Below are 27,040 nucleotides of genomic sequence, written 5' to 3' on the forward strand. Positions count from 1 at the left end.
GGGAGGTTTAGGTTGGATATTAGGAAAAACTTTTTCACTGGGAGGGTGGAGAAGCACTGGCATGGGTTACCTAGGGAGCTGGTGGAATCTCCTTCCTTAGAGGTTTTTAAGGTCAGGCTTGACAAAGCCCTGGCCCTGATGATTTAGTTGGGGATTGGTCCTGCTTTGAACAGGGGTTGTACTAGATGACCTCCTGAGGTTCCTTCCAACCCTGATATTCTATGATTCTATATAGCTACCATATTTGGGTAAACAACCTAGAAACACTTCAAGTATTATGAATAGTGAAGTCTTTTTGGGAAGGTTGGGCGGGGGGGGGGTTGTTGCTAAGTGAAATAGCAGAGAATAAAAATAAATTTGTGAATGAAATTTGTGATCATGAAAGCCAGGGGCTAATGGTATTCACTTGACCTATACATACTGTGAAGAGATACTATGCATCCTTCACTACATAGCTCTGTTAACGCACAATGGTCCAACATCGCTGCAAGTAATACCAATTTGCAGCAAACAATGTGGTTCTCTTCTGATGAGAACAAAGGAGATTTAAAATGAGATTCACTTATTCCAGAAAAAGTCCCAATCGGATTTTGTATCTCCTCTAATGCTTACCACTTGTGATGGGTTTGGCTTGCTATCTCACAGCCCCTTGTGTAAAGATGGAAGATGCAATCTACAAGTCAAAATTATAGGCAAGGGGATTTTGAAATTAACACATTTTAGAATAAAAAAATCACTAGTCCCCTAAAATTCAGCAGCAATTTCTATTAGATGTACACCTGTGGCAAGATGACAATGTACTTTTACTGAATCAAGAGACTCGGGCTCAGAGCCAGTCTAGTGAAAGACGTATTGTATATTGCTCCTTTAAAAACGTTCTACATAGAAATGCAAACACAGCAAATGAAACAAACATAGCAGCACAACATAGAAAAAATTGCTTTCTTGGATCTACAATATAATGAGCCAGCAGTAGGTGCTTTATTATATTACAGCCTGCAGTATTCACTGAAAACCACCATATGGATGGAAGTATGAGTCACATTCATTAAATGTGTTAAATTCCCTCTCCTCTTCATATCAGTTACAGAAATAGCTGTGTTAATGAATTTTACTCCAATACACTCAAAAAATCCTTAAGAATTTCCGATTTTACAGGGGGCCTATGGGCAGCACTTTGAACTGGAGTATAGAACAAGATGAGCACAGTGATACATGCCTAAAATCTCAGGAAAGTGGAAGTGAGTACAATACATGAACTCGAGAGTTGAGGCGGCAGCATGTAACTGAATGTCTGCACACGAACTCTGAAATCAATATGGCGTTCTCCTTTCCCACAACCTTCCCTGAATAAAGCTGCCTAGTTTCCAATGGTTAACTGGATTTTTCAAACTCTGGTCTAAAGAAACCAAGTCAGATGGAAAAATGGGTTGTGAAGTGGCATGGCAAATACAGCAACATGTACTAACCACAGCTTAGAGCATTATAAGAAAGTGTAAGAAAAAAAGGTCTATCTACCCCCTCCCATTTTCACTTCAAAAAGGAATTGACAGTTGGAATTCTTCAAAGAACGGAAATGGATCTTCTACCTTATACTATTTGTATACCAAATAACAACCAGAAAAATGTTTCAAGACCAGGACTCATTTGCTCAGCATGCTACTTGTTGCACATTCTTACATTTATTTTATTATAGATAGATGCTTCTCAACATACTAATGTTTGGAGGCATCTAAAATTTGTCAAAGTTTGACCCATTTCTAGTTAACTCTGTTGTGCTTGGCTACTACTCACAGCTATTGCCCACCAATGGCGCAGTCTGCACATTGCATATGCAAGTATTAACACGTTAAATCGAAAGACTGCCAGTAGCTGTAGAGAAAAGAAAACAATTGTTGGTTAATTCCGAATGTATAAAAAACAGCAAGATACTCAACGGAGTAAAAATGTAAATAAACAGGACACCACAAAGAAAGGAATTTGGTTATTAGGAAAAAGTTTTGAAAGTGGTTTTGCTTATTAAGATATAAACTCAACATTTTGGCTTCTCAGTTATAAAACACTGCTGTCAATGAGACTAAAATTAAGCATATGCATAAATGTTTGTAAGATGAGGGCCTCCAAGCATGTAATGTGATACCCAGCTGAAGTACATTCAATCTGCATAGGTACACTTGTGTACAGTTCGAGACCTGAACATTTAAGCTTTTCAGATAGTTAATCTGCCAAATACCTAATGGGTTATTGTGTAAGTATATTTTAAAATATAATCTTACAAATGATGGGATGGGAAGGAACATATTTATACAATGATTTCTGTAGCTCAAGAATTTAAAAGGTTTACTGAAATAAAGGTATTACAAACATCATTATTTGTTTCCCTTTAGAGAATGCCTGCAATTTTTAATTTGTTTTACTTCTGTTTTCTGTTCCAAAAATTAGTCTTGAGCATTTGACATTTTCACAGATCTATGTAAATATATTTTCCAGACACGGTGTTATCCACATTTTACACTGGAAGAATTTGATGCAGAGAGCTTATGGAACCTGCCCAAGGCCAAAGAATAAGCCAGTGGCACAGGTGTGATTAGAATTCTGAATTAGAGTTCCCAATCTTCCATTCCTGTGCTCATTCCTTGAGACTAGGATCCTATCAAATTCACAGTCCATTTTGATCAATTTCATGGCCAGAGGGTTTTTAATTGGTCAATTTCATGTTTTCATATGTTTATATCTGAAATGTAATGGTGTTGAAACTGTGGGGGTCCCAACCCAAAAGGTACTCGGACATGGCTCTGATCTCTCTTCCGCCCTACTCCCCCGAGAGCAGCCATGCAGGTGAGGGGGAAGTCCTGTCCCTCTCCAGCCCGGCTTAGACTAGCAGCCAGGAGCCCCTGACTGGGGCGCTCCCAGCACCAAGGGGGCGTTCAGACCCACCTCCACAAGCCTCCAGCTGCAAGAACCTCTGGTGCTGCCGTTCAGACCCAGAGCTTCCTGTAGCAGGGGGAGGCACCCAGAGGTGGCTCTGATCTCCCCCGAGAGTGCCTGTGCAGGGGAAGGGCAAGTCCCGTCCCTCCCCAGCCCGGCCAGGACTTGCAGCTATGAGCCCCAGGCTGGGGCACTCTGAGCAGCACGGAGGGGTCACAGTCTGAGACACGTTTTTCATGGCCGTGAAATTGGTAGGGCCCTACTTGAGACCACGTTACCTGTAAAGCATCATCTGTTCACATGAGTTTACAAAAAAAGTTCACAAAAGTTGAAACAGGAAAACACTTAAATTTAAGAGAATTGTCTTTCCCTTGGCAATTAAAATATCAAAGCTGAGAATAGCTCTGGAAGTACAACTGAATCTAATCTAGTTTTAAGTATAAAGTTGAATAAGATTAATTACCTTTGTGCTAGAGGCAGAAGTGGTTTGAATTGTAAGCTATAAATTATTTATGGATTTCAATGCCTCCAATGTCTCCTATCAAGAGTTTTCCATTCCAAGTTATATGTTTTTCTACATAAGCAGCTTTAACTATAGGCTGGATTTATTTGCAAGATTATCAAAATGAACAAACGGATCACTTTTTTAGCTTTATGAGATGGGAGATACAGTGGGGGCACTGCTGAAGGTAGCACGGTGGGAGGCACCAGAGGAGACAACTCTTGGCTGCTGGAGCAGTTGAACATAACAGCCATCTCATCCAAAGTGGTATAGGGCAGCACCAGTGTGGAAATGCAAGCAACATTTTACACTAATTCCAGATGAGTAGTCTCCATGCACCCATCAGTGGTGGAACAACTGGTATATAACAAATGTAACGTCAACAATTGTTCTCTCTAGGGTAGACACAGCCTAATATTACCTAAGAGGAATGAGGGTTATGGAAAAGAAAGGGGGCACAGCCTACAAATCTTGCTGATCCAATGACAAGAAAAAGCATTTATTTGCATGTGAATATCTGCATGGTTCATGCCGTGGAAAATGCTGCTCCCTGACTTTGTCCCTTTTGACACTGCCACAAAGCTGCAGTCTCGGGGGGGGGGGGGGGGGGGAAAGAGAGAGAGAGAGAGAGAGAGAGAGTGTGTGTGTGTGTGTGGAGGGCTTCTGTCAACCCATATGGAGGGTGAATGAGCAGTGGAGGTGCTACTCCCCCCTCCTCCTTGTTCCTAGTGCCTGTGTATAGAGGGAAGCAGCTGGGTCATTATGTCTATAGTCATCCATATTTAAAATAGAATCTAAACATAGATTTTAAATTAAAAAAATTTTTTTAAAATCTATTTTAGTTGAAATACATAAATCTGCAACAAACCTGACATATACAGATGCCAGCTATTGTCCTGTGATCCATTCTTCCCTCACTACAGCTGGATCTATTTCTGGAATATTGCCCAAACATAAGATTATACACCCCAATTTAAAGAGAGATGTGATTTAGAGTACATTTTCCCTCTCTTAAATTACAAGAAAATCTAACCCTGGCACAGGACTCAGACTATGGGATAATAAAAGATAAGGCCTCTCTGGATTAAAAAAAAAATCCCAGTTCTTGCATTAAGCATGTTTTAAAGAAATTCTAAAACAAAATACTTACAAATATATCAAAATATGAAGAATGGTAGTCATACTGCAGGACTTCCTTCTCTAAAGTAGTCTCAATGCCCCCATTTACCTATAAAAGAACAAATGAGTCTTAGTATTTATAGCTTCAGAAAATGGGAAATTACTGAAGTCAAAACACTTGCCATTTTCAACTGTACAAGTAACAGTTTCAAAGCATTTCTCTGCCTGACGCCTAGACAGTAAACGTAGAGGCCAGAAACGTTACTATTCTAGAACATCATTAGGGGAGTGGCATTGTTACAAATGTTCTTTTTTCCATCAAAATGCATTTAGCATTTTCCAAAAATCTAATGGGTCTAAGGCCTGGTCTACACTAGGATCTTAAATCGAATTTAGCAGCGTTAATTCGAACTAATCGCTCAACCGTCCACACCAGGAAGCCATTTAATTCGAACTAGGGGGCTCCTTAGTTCGAATTTGGTACTCCACCCCGACAGGTGGAGTAACGCTAAATTCGCACTTGCTAGCTCGAATTAGGCTAGGTGTGGATGCAAATCGAACTTAGTAGCTCCGGGAGCTATCCCACACTGCACCACTCTGTTGACGCTCTGGACAGCAGTCCGAGCTTGGATGTTCTGAGCAGCCACACAGGAAATGACCCGGGAAAATTTGAAATCCTTTTCCTGTCTGGACAGTTAGAATCTCATTTCTTGCTTTGACATCGGGGCGAGCTCCGCGGCACCTGCAACGATGCAGAGCTCTCCAGCAGAGGAGTCAGCCCAATGCAAGAATAGAAAGAGATCCCCAGCATGGACAGACCGGGAAGTCCAGGATCTGATCGCTGTGTGGGGCGAGGAGTCTGTGCTGTCGGAGCTGCGCTCCAACAAGCGTAATGCAAAGACCTTCGAGAAGGTCTCCCAAGCCATGACACAGAAAGGATACAGCCGGGATGCGATGCAGTGCCGCGTGAAAGTCAAGGACCTGAGGCAAGGCTATCAAAAAGTCAGAGCGGCAAACGGACGCTCCGGAGCACAGCCCCAGACATGCCGCTTCTACGAGGCACTGCATGCCATTCTCGGTGGGTCTGCCACCACTGTCCCACCAGTGACCGTGGACTCAGTGGATGGCATAGTGAGCCAGGACAGTTCCTACTCGATGTTCGCCGATGGGCAAGACGACAAAGGGTCCGTGGAGGAAGGCGCAGGCGACAGCGAACACAATGCCGCTTTCCCTGACAGCCAGGATCTCTTCATCACCCTCACAGAGATCCCCTACCAACCCTCACCGGCCGTGAACCCGGACTCAGAGTCAGGGGAAGGATCAGGCGGTAAGTCGTATAAACAAGAAAATATTTATTTGCTCGAAAACATGTATACCAAAAATATAAATTCTATCTATAAATACTATATCTAAAAGTTTTTAAAGGGAAACTAAACGAACAGTAGGTCTACACAGATTGGGATGGAACAATAGTCCTCCATGGACAATTCCACAAATGCTTCAAACAGTTCCTCAAATACCCTCCGCAGGAGGTTTCGAGGAAGAGGTGCCTTATTTGGTCCTCCGGTGAAGCTCACTCTTCCACGCCACGACATCCTCAGATACAGGGGAACCATCGCCTCTACCAGCATGGCCGCGTAGGGTCCCGGTCGGTGAAGTGCTTCCCTTAACATCCTTTCTTTCTGCACTCGAGAGACACGCCTCAGGGTAATCTCGTTACTGAAGTGCTGCATCTAATTAGGGCAATTAGCGAATAGTTACTGTTCTTAATGGTTTACTTATACTTTGCATAACAAAGCCCCGCGCTTAGCAGCCACGTGCTGTAGGCCACACAGGAAAAGCATACATTGATCTTTCCCCTGCAGTGTCGGGAGTGGCTGCAAAAGGGTCATAGTATCTGATTTCCAGATTGCCTTTAGCACGACGGCACAGCTATCCGTTAACTGATAAGCATAATGTACTGTAAGGCTTACCAGGACTCTCTGCTAGAGGGATTCTGCTATCTCTCCCGACTTCTCCGCTCCTGTTCAATGGCGCAGCCAATCAGAGCGTAGGCCAAAATGTTGTGCTTCTCTGGAGACCACGTGACACTTGTTGTCCGGTACGGTCTTCTTCATAGAAATTGACTAGACGGTGTTCACTGTTCGCCAAAATGTATCTGTACAAGGAAATCACTAACTTTCCCCATCACACAGCTTCGGCTCCTTCCCGGACTGCCCCGGCATCCCCCTCGCAGAGACTGGCAATGATTAGACGGCGAAAGAAGAAGACTAGGGACGACATGTTCACTGAACTGATGGCCTGCTCCCGAGCAGAGGCTGCAGAGCAGAAACACTGGAGGGAGACCCTATGTGAGCAGCATCGCACACTCATGGAACGTGAGGATAGGTGGCGGCAGGAAGACCAGCAGACCACCCAAACGCTGCTTGGTCTCATGAAGGAACAAACGGACACGCTTCGTCGCCTTGTTGATGTCCTGCAGGACCGCAGGCTGGAGGACAGGGCCCCCCTGCAGTGTCTCTGCAATCGCCCTCCCCAGCCAAGAAGTCCTGGCCCCCCCTCACCCAAAAGTACAAGACGGAGGGGTGGTAGAGGCCGTGAGAACTGTCACTGAACCAGAGCAGAGCGGCCGTGTACCCCGCACTTCTCACGTTAGAAATTTGTAGAAGTGCTTCCCTTATAGGCTCAGCCAGTCCCAAATCCAAGGTTCATCCCCCCACTGTTTATTAGATTAATAAAAGATGTTTGCTGTTAATCACTGTTTCCGTCATGTCTTTCCTGTCAGAGGATTTTTCGGTGTATGGGGTGGACAGGGGTTTCATACTTGCACGGTATAGCCTACAGTACCAGGGTACAGACTTGGGGAAAGGATCAACTGCGGGGCACACACACACTGCAGTCAGTAGGCACCAGGGTCATTCTGTGTTGTGTATGCTGCCCCTGATCATTTCGTAATGTGTATGCTTGTCCAGGGTCCTAGCGCCTGCCACGCCATTACTGTGAAGGCAGGCTGCCCTTACGATGCACTTGCAACGGATCCACGAGCCTATCCGCTGCCCTGAGCCCCAACAAGAGCCCTCATCCACGGACAGATAGTCACCCTTCTCCCACACCCATCACCCCTTCCCACGCAGAAACCCGCAGCCCACTGCCGTCATCCAAACCCCTATGCAAAGAAGGCACCACTCGCCCCTTCCTGCAAACCCTCCCCTTCATGCAGAACCACTGTCATCCGTCCCCCACCCCAGGGACCTATGTAGGAGCAGGAGGATGTCAGTCCTCTATGGAGGAAGCGGTCTGTACGTCAGTGCACACCGTGCCCAGCACAGTATGCGTCCATGTCTCAACACCAGAACAGAAATGCAAAGTAAAAGAAAGATTTATTAATAATGAGTGTAACAATTAATTTGCTTAAAAACGTGCTTTGGAAGTGGGGGAAACTTGGAGAACGCGGCATGTAGCCGCAGATCCAAATCGACACAAACTGACACAGGCCCAGGGTCAGTTTCTCTTGAAAGCAAGTGGAGAGTCATAGGTTACCCTGATCTCCGAGGAAACTTGCTTTCAAAGCCTCCCGGATACAGAGCGCTTCCCGCTGGGATATTCTCTCGGCACGGGTGTCTGGCTGAGCGTAAACTGCAGCCAGGCGATTTGCCTCAACCTCCCATCCGGACAAAAAGGCCTCGCCCTTGCTCTCACACAGATTGTGCAGCACACAGCATGCAGCAATAACTACGGGGATATTCTTTTCGCTGATGTCCGAGCGAGTGAGTAAGCTCCGCCATCTCCCCTTGAGACGTCCGAAAGCACACTCCACCACCATTCTGCACTTGCTCAGCCGGTAGTTGAAGAGTTCCTTCTCTCTGTCCAGGGCGCCTGTATAGGGCTTCATGAGCCAGGGCATTAGCGGGTAGGCTGGGTCCCCGAGGATCACTGTAGGCATCTGCACATCCCCAACCGTTATTTTGTGGTCCGGGAAGAAAGTACCTGCCTGGAGGAGTCTAAAGAGACCAGAGCTCCTGAACACACGCGCGTCATGAACCTTGCCCGCCCACCCGACGTTGATGTTGGTAAAACGTCCCCTATGGTCCACCAGTCCTTGCAGCACCATGGAAAAGTAGCCCTTTCGGTTAATGTAATCACTGGCCTGGTGGGCCGGTGCCAGGATAGGGATGTGAGTCCCATCTATAGCCCCACCGCAGTTTGGGAATCCCATCGCGGCGAAGCCGTCTATGACAACCTGGACGTTTCCCAGGGTCACCACCTTTGAGAGCAGTTGCTCAACGATTGCGTGGGCTACTTGCATCACAGCAACCCCCACGGTAGATTTGCCCACGCCAAAGTGGTTCGCTACTGACCGGTAGCTGTCTGGCGTGGCAAGTTTCCAGAGGGCTATGGCCACTCGCTTCTGCACACTCAGGGCTGCTCGCATCCGGGTGTCCTGGCGCTTCAGGGCAGGGGACAGCAAGTCACACAGTTCAAGGAAAGTGCCCTTACGCATCCTGAAGTTTCGCAGCCACTCTGTGTCATCCCAGACCTGCAGCACTATGCGGTCCCACCAGTCCGTGCTTGTTTCCCGGGCCCAGAATCTCCGTTCCACACCATGAACGTGACCCATTGCCACCATGATCTCCACTGCCCGGCGTACCCTGCTTTCTGAGAGGTCTGCGCCACTCTCCTCACCGCGCTGCCGGAGCCTCCTCGCCCGATTTCTCAGCAGCTGACTGTTGCAGAGGTGGACGATAAGGTGCGAGGAGTTGACAACGGCCATAAGTGCAGCGATGATCGCAGCGGGCTCCATGCTCGCAGTGCTGTGGCGTCCGCGCTGTCACTGACCAGAAAAGTGCGCGAACAGATTTCCCGCCGGCGCTTTCAGGGAGGGAGGGCGTTTGTGAGTGACGGTTGAATGATGACAGTTACCCAAAACCACCCTCGACACATTTTTCCCCCAGCAGGCATTGTGAGCTCTACCCAGCATTCCAATGGGCAGCGGGGACTGCGGGAACTGTGGGATAGCTTCCCACAGTGCACCGCTTCCAAAGTCGACGCTGGCCCCGTGAATGTGGACTCAGAAATTCGAATTAGTGTATTTAGTATGGATACACAAATTCGACTTCATAAGGTCGAATCCACAAATTCGAACTAAGTTGATTCGAAATAGTCTTGTAGTGTAGACAAGGCCTAAGATTATCCCTATTTTTAATGACTGTATGGCCTACTGAGGCTGCCTTCCCGATTCTCACCCTAAGGTAACAGTGCAGAAATTGTTGGTGGAAGACGTAGCCAGACCCATGTATTTTGCCACCTTTTCATGGGCAGGAAACCAAAATTCCTTGCACGTCTAACAATCAGAATAATTTATTTCACTCTATCAATGTAAAACAAGAGACCAATAAAAAATTACCAGCTATATTCATGTTGGGACAACAAGTTCTCTTTCCATCTTCATACTCTCAGGATGTATATTTGTTCATTAAGACCTTGTGTTCAGATTATTTTCTCTACTACTCTTTAATGGCCTGCTCCTATTTCACTGTCCTTGTTTTCTTTCCCTTTATCCTCCTTTTATCATCACCTCACTCCACATTCCCCTGCCAATCATAAGTAGACTAGTCCAAAGAACTTTTTAATGTAAAAAACCATTATTTTAAATTCTCTCACAAAGAGAATCAGGACAGAGTAACTTGGAAAAAAAATTCTCTTCCTCCTTCTCTTTTACTGTAGTGCTATCTGTTGTCTACTACCAGGAGACAATAGTGCTCCCTCACTGCAGTGCCATGACAGCAAACCCTCATCAATTTGCACTACTTCCTGACTGCACACAGGAAAGCACTATCACAAACACCAGCACTAAATGACTGTTTCAGCAGGTAGCAACCCTGACTTCCCCTGTTTTCTGATGATCATGATGGAGCTACAGAAAGCAGCTCTAAGCCATCTCCATTTATGGCCCCATTAAAAGTTAATGTCTAAAAATTTACCTCATTTATTTAAAAATCTTAGAGGAGTTTATCTGTTAAAATGAGATCAAGTATTAACATTAACTTCTTGGGCAGATCACGTGAGCGTAGATCTACCTGTTACCCTATCTGTACATGGGGAATGGCTTGGTTTTTCAGTTTAAAATATGGTATCAATATTTTAGTATACTTATTTAGTATTTAGCTTTTCTGTTGATAGCACCTCGGAATTTAAAGATTTTAGGTTGACTCAGTAAAAGCATTCACATCATACTAGAAAAAGGGAAGCTGCAGGAGTCTCTTTTACTAGCACTTGGGTTCAATGAGTATACTTTTTGCATTTCTGTCATGCTTTTTATCTATCAACCTCAAAGCTTTTTGTAACGGCGAATAAAGCACCATTTTAAAGCTGGGGAATTCAGGAAACTAAACTCAGGTCTCTATAGTCCTCTCCCTGTGCACTATACTATGGAAATGGAGACAAAAAATAATTTATAATGAAACTGAAATGTTTGCTGCTTTAATATTCATGGCAGCAAAAGCAACAATTGCTTTTCAAACAAACAGTTGATCATCTTAAATTTAAAAAAATCACAGCCCGACAGGACGACAAAATGCCTGCACCATTTATCTTCCCCAGACTAGCACGGTATTTTTAGTTCAATGAATTGTTAATTCACCTACTGCAAGCTACAAGCATTTGGCTTCCTCACACAGTTCTTAGTACACTATATTGAAAATCCAGCGCAGGCCTTCTCCCTAGGCTTCATTTCCCCCAGCATTCCTTCCCCAGGAATGCTCAGACCCAACTCTAGGTCCTCTTCTCTCTAGAGAACCACTCTTACGTGCCTTATATTTGGCTGGTAAATACGAATGACTTCCAAAAGACTTCTCAGAGTCACCACCTGGCAACAGAGCAGGGTTTTCAAACACATTTTTCCAGTCTTTTACAGGTACTCTACTCAAATACTTTAGCTGTTTCAGAACATACATTGGAAATGTGTATGCTAGGAGGAAGAAACAAGGGGAACACTGCCTGCAAGATATATAGCAGTTTGATAGGTCATTTTATTTCTAAGATTAAACATACATCCCTACAGAATTTAAAATATAAAACTAATGAGGATTTATTTTGGCTATGTCTCAACGCAGATATTAAAAGCATGTATTCTGATGGGAAAGAGAAAAACAATTCTATTCAGACAACAAGACTGATCACATGATCACTACTGGAATTAAATTGGGATGTAGTACAATGAAAAAAACCCATGTAGGTACAATGTTGATGTATATGCAACACAAGCAAGTAACAGCTAGCTCATGTATCAGAGATGAACAAGTTACATGGCTACATTATTACACTGTTCATAGCGTAAAAAAATTGGTATGAATAAACGAACAATTCAGAGTGGGTTCTAAATCCAAGATTTTGAAAACCTAAAGTCTGCATTCCAGAGAGTTATATGTTTTCAGGCCAAAATGGCTCAGTATGATCATCTGGTCTGACCTCCTGATGGGCTTGGAGAACAAAGCTCCTTTTGCCAGGCAGGACACATGCCTGCCAATCCAGACTCATGAGATTTTGGATGTTTGACAGCTGGAACAGGATGTTTGGATTCTCACCTGAACCATTCAAGTGTAACAGTATGTTGTTGCAAAGCCAAAGAAAAGTCCACATAAAAGACAATTATGTTAACCACTTAATTCCAAAAAGTAGCACAATCTGAAATCACAGAGGCGGTCCTGACAGGAAGAGTGCACTGTTAAACTCCTCACATAGGCACAGGACCGGAACTAAAGTAGAGAGAGTGCACAGATATTATAGACAAAGGAGGCTAAAGGGCAGGGAACAGAGGGAGATTGGACGCTTCCCAATACTATGTCATCAACACCCATCCCATCCTATCCCTCACACAAGCCAATGCAACCCCAAACACTTTCATCCCCTTCTCTCAATTTGAGCTCCAATACACTCTTCCAATTCTCAGAGACAACTTGCCAAAAATCCTTCCTTCTGCACACTGTCCTCTTGCATCTATCCACCTTTATGATAATTAATAAAGATGCCATGTTTATAATATAAAAAAAAACTTGGGGAATGCTACCCAGCCTGAACAAAAGCCTTTGGAAAACAGAACTAGGGGAGGAGGGAACAGTAAGAAAAACAAGAGATAGCTAATATGCCATTTTATCACTTGACATAATCATAGCACCAAAAGTTAAAAAATATCCTGATGTGTAAGCACTTCAGCCTCAGGAAGGGAAATAAGCAAAAAAAAAAAAAAACCCACTTCCTCTTCCTCCTCCCTCCCAGCACTCCTACCAAGCAATCCGCTCTGACTTTTGCTGCTACTTATATTAAGCTACCAAGTGTGCAGCAACAACAACTGGTGATGCTAACCAGTCCGGGTCCAAAAGTGGAAGTCAAGTCCAAGAAACATTTTCTGGTTTATGAAAAGTCTGGTATCTTCTCCAAACCCCAATAGTTGTCCACCAGTGAGGAAGACAGAACACAGCAGACGTTATCAATTGCACCAACACTCAGTGTTTAAAAATCAAGAGTTGACCACCCCATCCCCACAAGTCATGAGGCTAGCTTTAAAATCATGATATTTTAAAACTTAAAAAACAAAACAAAACAAAACCACGTTCTTTTTATCTTGTGATGTTGGAGGGTTGAAGGGTTTTTTACCTGAGGAAGAATTACAATAAAACATTACCATACTATATCATACATCACTTATTCAGGATCAGGTTAATAATCGAAGAACCTGGCTAAAGATTCTGCCTTGCTGGCTGAGGAGCCCTCCTCCACTGAATATTCTAGAAAGGGCAACAAAATTTCTAAATATCTATCCTCCTTTTGGTGCTTCTCTTCTGTATGCACTTGGTGCGCAAACTTATCTATTACAAGGATAGTCCACATTTTACTATACCACAATTCCATAGGAGTGCTCACGTTTCCAATTATGTGCAGTACAAAGATTAGCTGCTAAACAATTAAAAAAAATAATTTGACATTCTGTTTAAAATGTAGATCCTTTTACTGGAGCATTAAGTAAGCAGGACAGGGGATCTCTAGGAAGTCAGCATTTTGTCATAATGCTTTAATAACTCTTTAATAACTTCCTCCCAAAACAATCTAATTTGGGACACAACCACCACATGTGCAAGTATGTTCTCCTTTCTCTGCAACTCCTCCAACAGCGCACCTCCTTAATTGCAAAAATATGGATCTTAAATGGGTAAATGTCATTTATAGAGTAATTTATTAAAAAAATATTCATAAGCTATAAAAATTGAAGACTGGATATCCCCTTTCCCACAAAGATCCACTCATCTAAATCAATCTTTTCATCTGGGTTGTTTTCTTATTGACATCTTTTACAATCAAAATAGCGTATCTCTACGAAATTAAATCTTTTGTTTCAGCTTGCTGCTGGATCAAACTCCTCAAAAATGTGGTTAAGGTCTAGATAGAGTCACCTCATATCCATATTTCACAATAAAATGTAAATACTGAACATATGGGATCTTTACATTATTACATACCTCTTGGTATGATTTCAAATCCAGGACCTAGGAACAGCTGTTTGAATTGAGTAATCTCAGTGCTTACCCACAGCAAACAGCCACTTTGATATTTCTGAGGATACATTCCAGATTATTAATCAAAGCAGTTAAGGGAGAAGATCTCAGCAACAGCAAAATTAATATATTTAAAAAATTAATCTTAGAGTAAACTTGGCACAAGGAAAATATTTTATGTGAAAAACCAAAACAACTTTGGCCGAGAGCACCCCTGAGGGAAATCTCTCTCAGGAGAGATAAGCAATGCAGGAAAATATTCTTTTCAATGTGTCACGTGGTAACAAGCTAAACCCTTGTTAGATTGAAATTCACACTTAATATCCAAATTCACGGAAGCGTGAATCTTTTTGATTCTTTGCTCTCTGTTAAGTACTCTGCACTTTCCTTGTTCTAGTTTGACATGGTTAATAATTAGAATTCAGACTGAAGTGTTGTCAGAAAAGATTTAACAATACAAATGGATAATAATGAAGCGTAAATGCCAGTGATTTAAAAAAAGGAGTTGCCACTGCTAAGCTAAATGGGTATCTGTTTTCACCGACTGTTAGATGGCAAGACATTTGTTATAATGTAACATGTCAAACTGGGTGACAGTACACACTTTGAGTGGGAGTGAAATGGTGGCAATTAGCCATTTCTGAGCCCACCAACCCCTGATGGAAAAAACAAATCTAAAAAAGTTTGAAAAACAAGACTCACATTTAGCTCTATTATCCACAGCAAGGTTACGAATAAAAGGTCAAAGGTAACAAACAAACAGAAAGTCCTTCTGACATCTGATATGCCTTTCTTCTCTCTTCCTTCATATGACTCGATCCTTGCCATCAGCTGCGCTGGGTTGATGGAATGGACATCCTGCAAGGAAGGACAAGAGCCCCGACTGCTGCTCTGAGCATTTTCACCATCATCTGGCAGCCGATTCATCCTGGCGGTGGTTACAGTAGCCTTTTCCCAGCTTCACCATCACTAGCGGGCTGATCCATATAGGAGGAGATGTCTCTAGAAAGAACAAATCCAAAATGTTAAGTCATAGCAAACTAACCGCTACTAAGCAAACTTCATCTAATCAGACCTGAACTGTTTTTTGTAATCCAACAGTTGAGTGTCTTTGGCAACTGGGTGCTGAAAAATGCTTTTAACATGTTTTCTAAGCTCACCCATAAATTCCCTTTTTGAGACAGAATATTAATATTTAAATACACCTCAACCTCGATATAACGCTGTCCTCGGGAGCCAAAAAAATCTTACCGAGTTATAGGTGAAACCACGTTATATTGAACTTGCTTTGATCCACCGGAGTGCGCAGCCCTGCCCCACGGAGCACTGCTTTACCGCGTTATATCCGAATTCGAGTTATATCGGGTCGCGCTATATTGAGGTAGCGGTGCATATAGCAATATGAGCCATATTTCAGGAAATGTAGTCTAGAGTTGGAGGTTTCCAAACTCTAATCAGCTTTGCTACTGATTGACTGGGTGGCCCTGGGCAAGTCACTTCAGCTTGTCTTGCTGTCTCCATCTGCAAAACTGTGGTTAACACCTCATATGGATGTTGTGCAGATTGATTAGTTAATGCTTGCATCGTACTTCAAATTTAGAAAGCACTCTAAATGATTAGTAAAAGTAGGTTCTCTAGCTGGGCCTACTCTTTCCATCACTTTCATCACTGCTTCATGGAATGATTACTTGATTTTCAAACATCAGCATATTGTATCTAAAACTTTTATGCAGTAAGTCAAAGTACTCAGGCCCAGGTCAAGCTTTAGATAATTTGGGGAAAGGGAATTAGGGGCTTGCTGTCTGCAGACTGAGGTTTGGTCTACACAAAGAGTAGTACTGATATAACCAAAGATGTGACGTTAGATTGATTTAGCTAAACCGGTCTAAACGTACACAAAGTTCCACTGGTTTAGCTAAATTGATGCAACATCGCACCTTTAGATAAACCAGTGTGACTTCTGTGTTTAGACAAGTTGTAAGAGAGCAGAAGTCTACTTAGTACAACTTCTTAAAGACAGAAGGGTGTCTGCCACCCACACTTATCACTGGCCAGGGTATGACTGACTTGGCTGCGAAAGAAACAGGAATAAGTTAAAGGTTCATTACAACCAACTACTGACATCTCTACTTCTGGGTATCCTGCTCTACTGAGCTGATACGTTAAATCTTGCCCCATAGTTTACACCATGTTACATTACCAGTATGTGTGTCTCTGTGAAGCTATAATACATAGAACTTAATGGTGACATATAAAGGTCAACAGATGCCCAAGTCTGTTCCACTACACTGCATTTGTATATTAAGTGCTCTCAGGTGTCTCAAACTGATACATTTCTTCATATACAAGCAGCTGCAGGGGTTTTTTTTCCACCACTTGCTGTGGCATGAGATACTTTTTTCTGGAAAGCTTCCTCAAAGACAGCTGACTAAGGTGGTCAGATGTTTCAACAGATATGAAAATCAGATTCGTTTTCTCCAACAGCATTCGTTAAAAATGTGTTACATTTATTCCAAAACAATTTCTGGAACTGAAGATTATGCAGCTTTCGATATAAAACAGGTGTAGCCAATTTAGGCAGTACAGTATGTTCCCAACTATCTGAATAACATGGGAGACACCGATTTTATTCAAATAAGTGGGCAGCTCAGATAATCGAGAAGGCAGGAGCCATTCAGCAGCAGGGTTGCCTCCTCTGTTTCTGGGGCCTTCTCCTCCTCACAGTCCTGGCCAGGGGTCTCTGCTCTGCCCCATTCCTGTGACGCGGGGCTGCAAAGGACTCCCTATGTTGCTGCAGTGCCAGTGATACCACCTCCACAACCTTGTGCCTGCAGGAATCAGGTGTTACCAGCCCTGTGGCAACAAAGGGAGCCCTAAGCAATTCCACTATCATGGCCCTGCTCATTCCTGTGACAGCCCAGCAGGAGAGGGCTCCCTGTGGTCCCTGTTCTGTCACAGGAGCCATTCAGCAGCAGGGTGGCCTCCCCTGTAGCCAGGGGCTTCTCCTAGCCTTGGGTGCAGGTGAACATTTCTGCTCTGTTATTCAGACCTTCACGTTATCCAAATCCCTGCTTTGTCCCCTCTGCAGAGGGCATGTATCTCCTGCTGGTGGACAACTAAGGGATTTGAATAACGTGGAGGTTTGGATAATAGTTTTTTGGATAAACAGGAGTATAATGTACTCAGTATATTCTTTTACAAATCAAAGACTGGCGGGTTTTTTGTACAGGTTGTTCTCTATTAAGTCACACATAGGGTAAAGTAGTGAAACTTTCCCCTCCCCCTCAATTCCAAAAAAAACTGCAACACTTCAACCCCAGGGAAGTTAAAACTGTAGAAATCAACAAGGTTCCCCCCCCACACCCCCCAAAAAAAGGAAGTAACAGAATCCATGACTTCTGAAAGCCTTATGACAAACCATTTCTTAAAAGCCACCTAAGCATAAATAAAACTAGTGCAACTGAAAATTTCCAAGAGGAAATCCAGTGCTTGAGATCCTCAAATTCAAGAATCCGAGTCAAATGAAAAATAATGGAACTAATTAAAGTTAGTTGAGTCAGGGTTGCAATATTTTTTCAGAGTCAGATACAGAGTTGTTAAATGGTCTGTTATATGAACTCTAACTTGGAACTTCATAAACCCTCCTAAAACCCACTTAAAATAAAGAAATATGTTCTCATCAACTGCTGCCTAATGACTACAAATTAACTTTTGCTTATGCTCAAAAAAATGGCATCTAGTAAAATCCACTGACAATTAATACTGAAGAAAATAATCACAAAAACAAAAACCAATTAAAAGATAAATCATGCTTAGAAAAAACCCCAGGTCACATTTTTAATATACTTGTTCCCATACCAATACACCACTCCCCCCAGTTTTTCCTATTCACTGTACATACATGATGCCTCAAGTTGGGACCTATAGTACAACTTCTTATAATACTAAGACTCTAATCTTCTACAATTCTGTCTCTTACACAAAGTAAAGGACACAATATTAAAGTAAATTAAAAACAACCAGGAAAGCATTTTTCATCAAATAATAAAACTATTATTATTTTTAGAGAAAGAAGAGGTCAAAGGCCGTATCAGCAGTTCAGCCAAGTGAAAGTAAAATTAAATAATTATTCTAGGAGAGGAAGGAAGTGGTATTTAAGTATTACATTTAGATTTATGCTAAAAATATAAAACTAACACCACCACAGAAAGGGTATAAATATACAGTAAGATATTTAGCACTCATACAACTTTGCATGTGAGAGTTTTTCTACAGCACTCCATGTCAGCACTTCCAACTTCCGAGGACTACCAGAAAACAACACCTGGGAAAGAATTAGTAGGAGGAACAATGTGTTTGAGGTGGCTCTTTGTTAAAGTTCCACCACCAAAATGAAGGAAGGATTAGAGTAACTTTTATGAATCTAATGAGAGCTCACCCTCTCTCCAAATACAGCCTTTCTTCCCTGCGATGACAACATCCCCAGAGATGGTTGTCTACTGAGGCTCAAAAAATTCTAGAGGACCAATTTTGTCTTTTCAATGCCCAAAATTGCACTAGATCCAGTACCTTAAAAAAAAAATGTAATGAGGAAAATATCACAGCTGCCTACAAGATTTTCAAAACCAACCCCTTCCTCTTTTCAAACAAGAAAAGTTTAATGCTGTGGTGTAGTAGCAATAGATGGTCTCATTGTCTCTCTCTCTCTCACCCTCCACCCCACATTTCCAAATCAAACTTACTGTAATATAAGTTTGATTGCTAAGAGATATTCTCTTTAGTTAAGGGAACGCTTTTGTTTAAATAGGAAAACAAACAAACAAAAAACGACTTACAATCCTTCAGCCCTCTACAAGCGCACAGTGTTTCTCAAATGTGGCCACCAGTGGCTTTTTGTGCAGCCACAAGTCTCCTGGGTGGTGATGGAGTGGGGCAAAGCACTGGACCCTCTCCCTTCCTCCCTTTTGCTCCTGCATCGTCTCTGGAGACAGGTGGGGCACAAAACTGCAGGAGCAAGGTGAGTTCTCGACCCACTGGGGTGGGTGGGGGCACGATGGGGCTCAGCCTTCAGCCCTGGGGTGGCTGGGCAGCGAGCTCCAGTGGCTGGACTTCAAGATATTGGCCATGCAGTCGACCCCTGACTCCGATTCCTGTGTCCAGCCATGTGGCCCCAGCCTCCAGCTGCGGAGCTTTGGACTCCGGCCCCCAGCTTTGGCTGTGCAGCAGCATGCACTGGTCCCCAGCTCCAGTCCCAGGCTCCAAGGTGCTGGATGCTGACCCCGGCCCTGGCCATGCAGTGACGGACGCTGACCCTTGGCTCCAGCCATACGGCCCCAGCCCCGTGGCAGCAGGTGCCAACCCCTGGTGGCAGGAGCTGGCCCCGGGTGCAGACCTCTGAGACGCAGCAGCAAGTGCCAGCTCCAGCCGTGTGGCAGCAGGCACTGACCCCCAACTCTGACAACGTGGCCCTGGACTCTGTCCCCTAGCTCCGGACTCTGGGCCACGCAGCAGTGAGCTCTAGCCCTGGGTGCAAGCCTCCAGCTCCAACTGTGCAGTGGCGGGTGCCAGCCCGGCCTCCCAGCTCCAGCTGTGCGACGGCAGATGCCAGCCCCCAGCTCCAGCCACACGCGCTGGCTTCCAGCCACACGATGTCAGGGCTCACCCCCCCCGCCCATCAGCCCAAGCCCCTGCTGCCTCCTCTAGGCCCCACATCCAATCCCCCCACCATCTCCTGACCCCACATCCAGGGCTTAATTTGTCCTGTAGCTTGCTGAGAAAAGTGATATTAACAAACATACAAATTATCACTTTTCACGTTTTTATTACTGAGTCTCCAAAAAAAACCTACATAAATAAATTACAATGATTTGGATGTGTATATGTGCATATTCATTTGTTTTTTTCTAAAGTTAATTAAGTATTTTAGGAAAAACCCTAGCTATGTTTTATGGCAGATAAAGGGGGAAAGTCCATGGGTAAATTTCTTACTAAACATTGGGACCACATCACTGGATATGTGGCAGCCAATATAAAAACGAATTAGATACAAAAATTGAAATGAGTTAGTAGGCTATATTTAGACAAATTTATAGTTGGTTTTGTTGATAAAACTGCAATGGTGAATAACTTGAACGTACCATCCATTGATAATATTCAGGTAGTACTTTGGCCTCCTGAACTTAAAAAAGAATTTGATAAATAATAGGAAGCACTATGGTTTTCAAACGTAAAATGCCACTTACATCTATATAATAAAAGACAACCTAGTTCAGTGGTTCTCAACCAGGGGTTCATGTACCCCTGGGAGCATGCAGAGATCTTCCAGAGGACACATCAACTCATCTAGATATTTGCCTAGTTGTACAACAAACTACATTAAAAGCACTAGAGAAGTCAGTACAGTAACTCCTCATGTAAAGTTGTCCCAGTTAACCTTGTTTCATTGCTGATCAATTAGAGAACGTGCTTGTTTAAAGTTGTGCAATGCTCCCTTATAACATTATTTGGCGGCCACCTGCTTTGTCCACTGCTTGCAGGAAGAGCAGCCCATTGGAGCTAGCTGGTGAGGGCTTGGAACCAGGGTGGACTGGCAGCCCCCTATCAGCTCTCCGTTCCCTAAGTTCCCTGTGTGGCAGCCGCCCAGCAGGCTATCAATTGCCAGCAGTTCAGCTGTCCCTCCCCTCACTGCCATGTGCTGCTCCTGCCCTTTGCCTTGGTGCTGCTCTCCGGAACCTCCTGCTTGCTGTGCGTGTGGGGGGGAGGAAGAGGAGGGCTAATGTCAGGGTGTCGCCCTCCCACCTGCTCCTATACCCTGCTTACCCCATTTCCAAAGGGGTGGGGGGCGACATGACAGGGCTCAAGACGGAGGGAGCTTGCTGGCAGGAGCTGCTGTCTCAACTTGCTGATCTATTTAAAAAGGCAGTGTACTTAGAGTGGGGTCAGCAGTACTTAAAGAGGCAATGTGCATCTCTCTCACACGGTGTGTGTGTCTGTCTGCCATGTTGTCTCCTCTCCCTCCATTTGTGCTGCCTTGTAGAGTGTGAGGCTACATTAACAACGTGTTAACCCTTGAGGGCTCAGCCAATTGCTAGTTCATCATTTAGCAGTAAGGCATTCCCTGGGAAATATCCCACCCTCTGATTTCACCACCTCAACCAAGCTGCACAATCATGATTGTTGTGTACCAGTATTAAATTGCTTATTTAAAACTTATACTCTGTGTGTGTGTATTATATATATATATATATATATATATGCACATTTTACACACACACACACACACACACACACACAGTCTTTTGCCTGTGAAAAAAATGTCCCTTGAACCTAACCCCGCCCATTTACATTAATTCTTATGGGGAAATTGGATTCGCTTAACAACATTTCGCTTAAAGTCGCATTTTTTAGGAATATAAATGCAATGTTAAGCAAGGAGTTACTGTACAAACTAAAATTTCATACACTGACTTGTTTATACTGCTCTATATACTATACACTGAAATGTAAGTACAATATTTATAGTCCAATTAATTTATTTTATAATTATATGATAAAAATGAGAAAGAGCAATTTTTCAATAATATGATGTTGTGACACTTATGTATTTTTATGTTTGATTTTGTAAACAAGTAGCTTTTAACTGAAGTGAAACTTGGAGTATGCAAGACAAATCAGATGCCTGAAAGGGGTACAGTAGTCTGGAAAGGTTGACTATTTCTGACCTAGTTAATCTAAAAAGAATTACACACTAGACTAAAGTCTTAAACAATCAGCTATTGTCTTTATTGAGGAAAATAACAAAGGTAAAAAAATAGCATATGCATCTTGATAAACTAGCAGAAAACTACCCAACATTCACTTAGGCCTTGGCTACACTGGCGCTTTACAGCGCTGCAAGTTTCTCGCTCAGGGGTGTGAAAAAACACCCCCCTGAGCGCAGCAAGTTACAGCGCTGTAAAGCGCCAGTGTAAACAGCGCGGCTCCCAGCGCTGTAAGCTAATCCACTTGGGGAGGTGGAGTACCTGCAGCGCTGGGAGAGCTCTCTCCCAGCGCTGGCGCCGCGACCACACTTGCACTTCAGAGCACAGCGCTTTGAAGTTGCAAGTGTAGCCATACCCTCAGTTTACAAATTGTTGATACCAGAATTCTTAGATCGTTGTAGTCATATACATGGAATTGTGCAGGGTACGCTGGACCTAGACATAGAATTTGCTAGATTGTTTACGCAAAATGACATGTCTTATATAGATGTTGTTATTCCCTCTTTCTCCCAAAGCCACTTACGTGTTTGGGAAGGCTGGGTAATACTTGAGAAGGTGGAACTGTTGAGCTGCTTAGAAATGCACATCTGGGGCAGCTGGGCCACCTACTCTTGCAACCAAGAAACAGGCTATCAGCTCATTTAATAGGAAATGGTGGTGTGGCTAGGTAGATGGCGTTGTTTTGTATTAAAGACAAGCAGAAGATGGAGCTTTTCCTCTGAGGATGAAAAATATTACCCACATAGGACATGATCCAAAAGACAAGGGGACCTCAAGATTTTAAATGAAGGGTCTTCTACCTGACTGAGACAGAACAAATCCAGGTAAACCTCTGAACTGCTACCAGGTAGCAATTTGTTTTGTACTGGGAAAATTTGAGGGTATGTAGTTAGTTTCTTCTTTAATGCTAAAGTAGATTTAAGGCATTAAATCAAAATCACTTATATGCCTTATTTATCTGGAAATTATTTCTATTAAATATTGTGGATCTCTCAGCTAGTACACTGGTAGTAGCTCAATTACCCTTATTAAGAGAGCTGATCAATTTTCCAAGCAAAACCAAATGTTTCTGACAAAAATGAGGTTTCACTGAAGAATTCCCACAGGTAAGTAATTAACAACATTGATTTCTCAATAGGAAATTTCATAACTAGGGCCCTACCAAGTTCACAGTCCATTTTGATCAATTTAACAGACAGAGGGTTTTTTAACTGATAAATTTCACATTTTCAGCTGTTTACATCTCAAATTTCACAGTGTTGTAACCATGGGGGCCCAAACTAAAAGGTACCTAGAAGTCGGTCTGAGCTCTCCTTCTCCCCGCCAGAGCTGGCATGCAAGGGAAGGACAAGTCCTGTCTCTCCCCAGCCCAGCATGGACTCAAAGCTAGAAGTCCCCTGGCTGGGGAGCTTCCAGGAGCACAGGGAGATCGGACCCAACTCCACAAGTCTCCTCCAGCTGCAGGAACCTCCGATGCTGGTCAGGGAGCTTCCTGCAGTGGGAGAAGGCATTCTGAGGTGGGTCACTCCCCTCACACAGGAGACTAAGAGCGGCAGTGCAGGGGAAAGACAAGTCCTGTCCCTCCCCAGCCCAGCGGGGACTTGCAGCTAGGAGCAGGAGCAAGGGAGAGATCAGATTTCAAGGGGAAGGGCTTATTTCATGGTCTGAGACAGGTATTTCATGGCCCTATTCATAACTAAATAAGTTTGTATTTTGTTTATTTTTAAAAAACAAAACACTTCCAAAATTCATATTGTTTTTGCCCCCTGTGCTTTTTTTACCACTGAATTTAACAGACCAAACATCCCCCCTCTCCATTCAACTTTTTAAAATTTCTCTAACTTTCAAAAAGACAGAGCGGTAAAAGGAAAAGTTAAACATCATAACATAGACTACGAGTCGATCACGGTTTCCATGATTTTACATGACCTCCATGATTTCAGCCCCGCGTGGTGAGGCTTCAGCTCCTGCTCTATGCTGCAAGGCTCAAGTTTCCATGATTTATTGTTTATTGCCCATGTCCTGTCCATTACTTTTACTAAAAATACCTGTGACAAAAATCTTAGGCAAAGTTATGATTAAAGCTTTCTCATTTTTCAAAAGTTGAGGAAATGTTTCCATGCCAAACCCTGCAAAACAAGTTTTTAAACATATCTATAGATTTATTTTTTGCAGGAATTGTTCTTTCATTCCTCCCCATCACCTCTATTTACTAATATTCTGTCCATCAATTCTACTTACTAATATTTTGTCCAGCTGGACCATCTTACAATAGGATATGCATCAGCTAAGAAATTAAGAGCTGGAAAAGACTTGGTTGTGTCTTGTGTTTCTTCAGCCATACAGACATTTCCTGCAGGTAATTTTGTAGTGTTTTATTTAGTTTACGTTCACTTGTCCAAAATAATAGGAATTTCACCATTTCCCTTGAATATTTCATGGTCCTATAATGTAGATCTCACCATCAACAAAATCTTCTTGATTTTGATTCTCATTTTTTCCTAATGTCATCTCATTACTTGATTTCTCCATCCTTGGTACTGTCAACCTTAGGCTACACTACTGCAATACGCAGCTCTTAGTTATTCCTCAGAAATCAAACCCTAATAGTTTCTGATCCTCTTCTCTGATCACTTCCGAGTAGTCATTTTGGTACTGAAGTACCTACCAATGATAATATTATGAGTTATTACACGGTTTAATCTAAAAATGTCTATATTTACCTGCTTATACCTTTAGACTAAGTGTTTCAGGACAGGAATTCTGGGATGGGTGCACTGGGGAACACTGTAAAATGATGTACAGTCATAGCAAAGTAAAAATGCAGTCTCACTAATCATAAAAAGGGACTACTACTTCCCTTCCCCATGACATGCCTGTAACAAGACTGCCCAAAGTCACTCTGGCCTGTTTTACTGTCATACGGCATTAAATAATTACACTTGGACCCCATTTTATGGACTAATTGGGGATTGTTTTCATAAGATCAACAAATTGCATCAAAGTTGTGATTGTGTTCATAAGATCAAAACTGAACATCTCATAATTACAGTGTATACAGTGAACAATTTAACTTAATTGTTCAATGATAGTGTACATAACGAATAGTAACAAATGAATAGTCTGCCTGATTTCTTTAAGAGAACTACCTCTCTTCTTTGCCATCAAATCTGTTTTTTCAAACCTGTACAGCTGCTTGAACGTTGGCTGAAGGACTGAAGTCACAAACTGTTTTTCTGCTGCTAAATAACTGTTCATTAATATGATCGATGTTCATAAAATTGGGACTCTACTCTAAAATTACTGTCCATTATCACATCGAGGTCTCTAAGCATTACTGCTTTCCACTTTTCAGCTTGCCAGTGAATCTGTATTCCAGCCTATTATATGTTATACCTATTAGTTTGTTGCTTTAATTTGAATTTCACTTTGGTTGTTTCATGCACATATTTCTCACCTCTAATTTGTTCTGTGTGGTTATCTTCACTGGTATGGAGAGCACATCCAAAAGTAATATCTGTAGTAAAACCCATAATATTAATTTTGTGCTTTTTACCCCTTCCAAATTTTAATGAAGATGTTGAGACCGAGCTTGCCACCAAGCCTTGGGGAATCCCACTGGACAAATTCCTCTACAATTTTATTCACTATTATCTATCAATAAGTCATTCTATGTTGACTATATTTTTAGGATGAGTTAAGAACTCATTTTTAGAGAAATCAGCTTATAGTGAATAGTAGCTACACCTCTACCCTGATATAACGCAACCCGATACAACACAAATTCAGATATAACGCAGTAAAGCAGTGCTGCGCACTCCGGAGGATCAAAGCAAGTTCAATATAACATGGTTTCACCTATAACGCAGTAAGATTTTTTGGCTCCTGAGGACAGCGTTATATCAGAGTAGAGGTGTACTAGTAACATTACAATAGTCACTTCTGCCCAAACCAAACTACATCTAAATCACAAATATTCCTCTTCAAGACTCTCACCCCTTCCCTACTCAATACATAGCACTTTCCTAGGCTAGTCTTAATCTTTAAGGAAGGTTTTGACACTGCACTAGTTATGTGCTAAGTATCTTTTCCTCTTCCCCAATAACTGTCACTTCCTCAAAATACTTGCAAAACAATTTTTAGAAACATGCTTCCTAAACTTAGAATTAGATTCAATTTTTGGTTGGTATTATAGCTTGACTATCAAAATATAGAATCTAGATATGGGAATGACCAACAACCTACTCTGTAAATTCAGGTTTTAGCCTATCTATGGAGGATACAATAACTATTCAAGTAGGAACAGATACAACTTTTAGACACAGCACTTGTACTGATCCACCCGGAAAGCTCCATGAAAAAGCAATAGAAAAACCACTAGAAATATACAAAAAGACGACAATTACTGATAACAGCCTAAATGGAACAGGAAATGAAAGCTCAAACCATGCAAACTCTTAACAGCACAAACAGAAGTAAAGAGGTAACAATTACAGAAAATGGAGATAATCACTACTTGATCTCTTGTCCAGCCACTGATTAAAAAAGCTCTGTTGCAGGCATTCTAACATGTCCCTGATGTTTTTAGCAAAATAAAACCCTACTGGATTATACTTTCCAAGATGTATGTTAACTCTGAGTTCATCAGTATGTCTTGTTTACAAAGTAGTCTTAAATGCATTGATTAAAACTGCATTCTTCTCTAGAAGCTTCCCTTGTTTCATCCTAGACCTCTGTCCACAATAGCAAAAATACCGGAACCCTGAAGTAGTTTAAGACTGGCCTTTGTCTCACATTACAGTTTTTCTGGAAAGTGCTAGCACTAGCAGAGGGAGGCAAAACTTACAAAAGTGTTGAGAACCATGATTACAATAACCATCATTTTAATGTATTTTGTCCTGTCCACCTAGGCCAATACCTAATCAAGACTTGAAAAACATTTTAGGCTATCATATACAATGAGTCAAGACCTCAAAATAACCAATATATGTGCAGCATGCACTTAGTTAATATTTGTAAAGGAGTAAGAACTAGGCAAAATGTTAATTCCAATCAGGTTTTTCTATTTGATCAGACCATACTCTATCATCTAAAGATGACTGGAAACATGCAAATAGTTTACATACAGTTAAATACAACAATGGTTATGAATCAGAATCCACTGGGATGGGCTACTGGTGGAA

At 42.5% G+C, this 27,040-nt stretch overlaps 1 protein-coding gene across 1 annotated transcript in view; it reads right to left on the reverse strand.

Annotated features, from left to right (window-relative positions):
* The window catches only part of STARD3NL (STARD3 N-terminal like), a 49,508-nt gene that overhangs the window by 15,109 nt on the left and 7,359 nt on the right, over positions 1–27,040 (reverse strand). Inside the window, exons 2-4 of the mRNA XM_045005807.1 lie at positions 14,800–15,097; positions 4,581–4,658; positions 1,795–1,872 (exon numbers count right to left, since the gene is read on the reverse strand). Coding sequence (XP_044861742.1) covers positions 1,795–1,872; positions 4,581–4,658; positions 14,800–15,024 — 381 coding nt within the window. The 5' untranslated portion in view covers positions 15,025–15,097. The remainder of the gene's footprint in view (positions 1–1,794; positions 1,873–4,580; positions 4,659–14,799; positions 15,098–27,040) is intronic.

The sequence above is a fragment of the Mauremys mutica genome, chromosome 2 (assembly GCF_020497125.1).
Source record: "Mauremys mutica isolate MM-2020 ecotype Southern chromosome 2, ASM2049712v1, whole genome shotgun sequence".
NCBI classification, from domain to species: Eukaryota; Metazoa; Chordata; order Testudines; family Geoemydidae; genus Mauremys; species Mauremys mutica.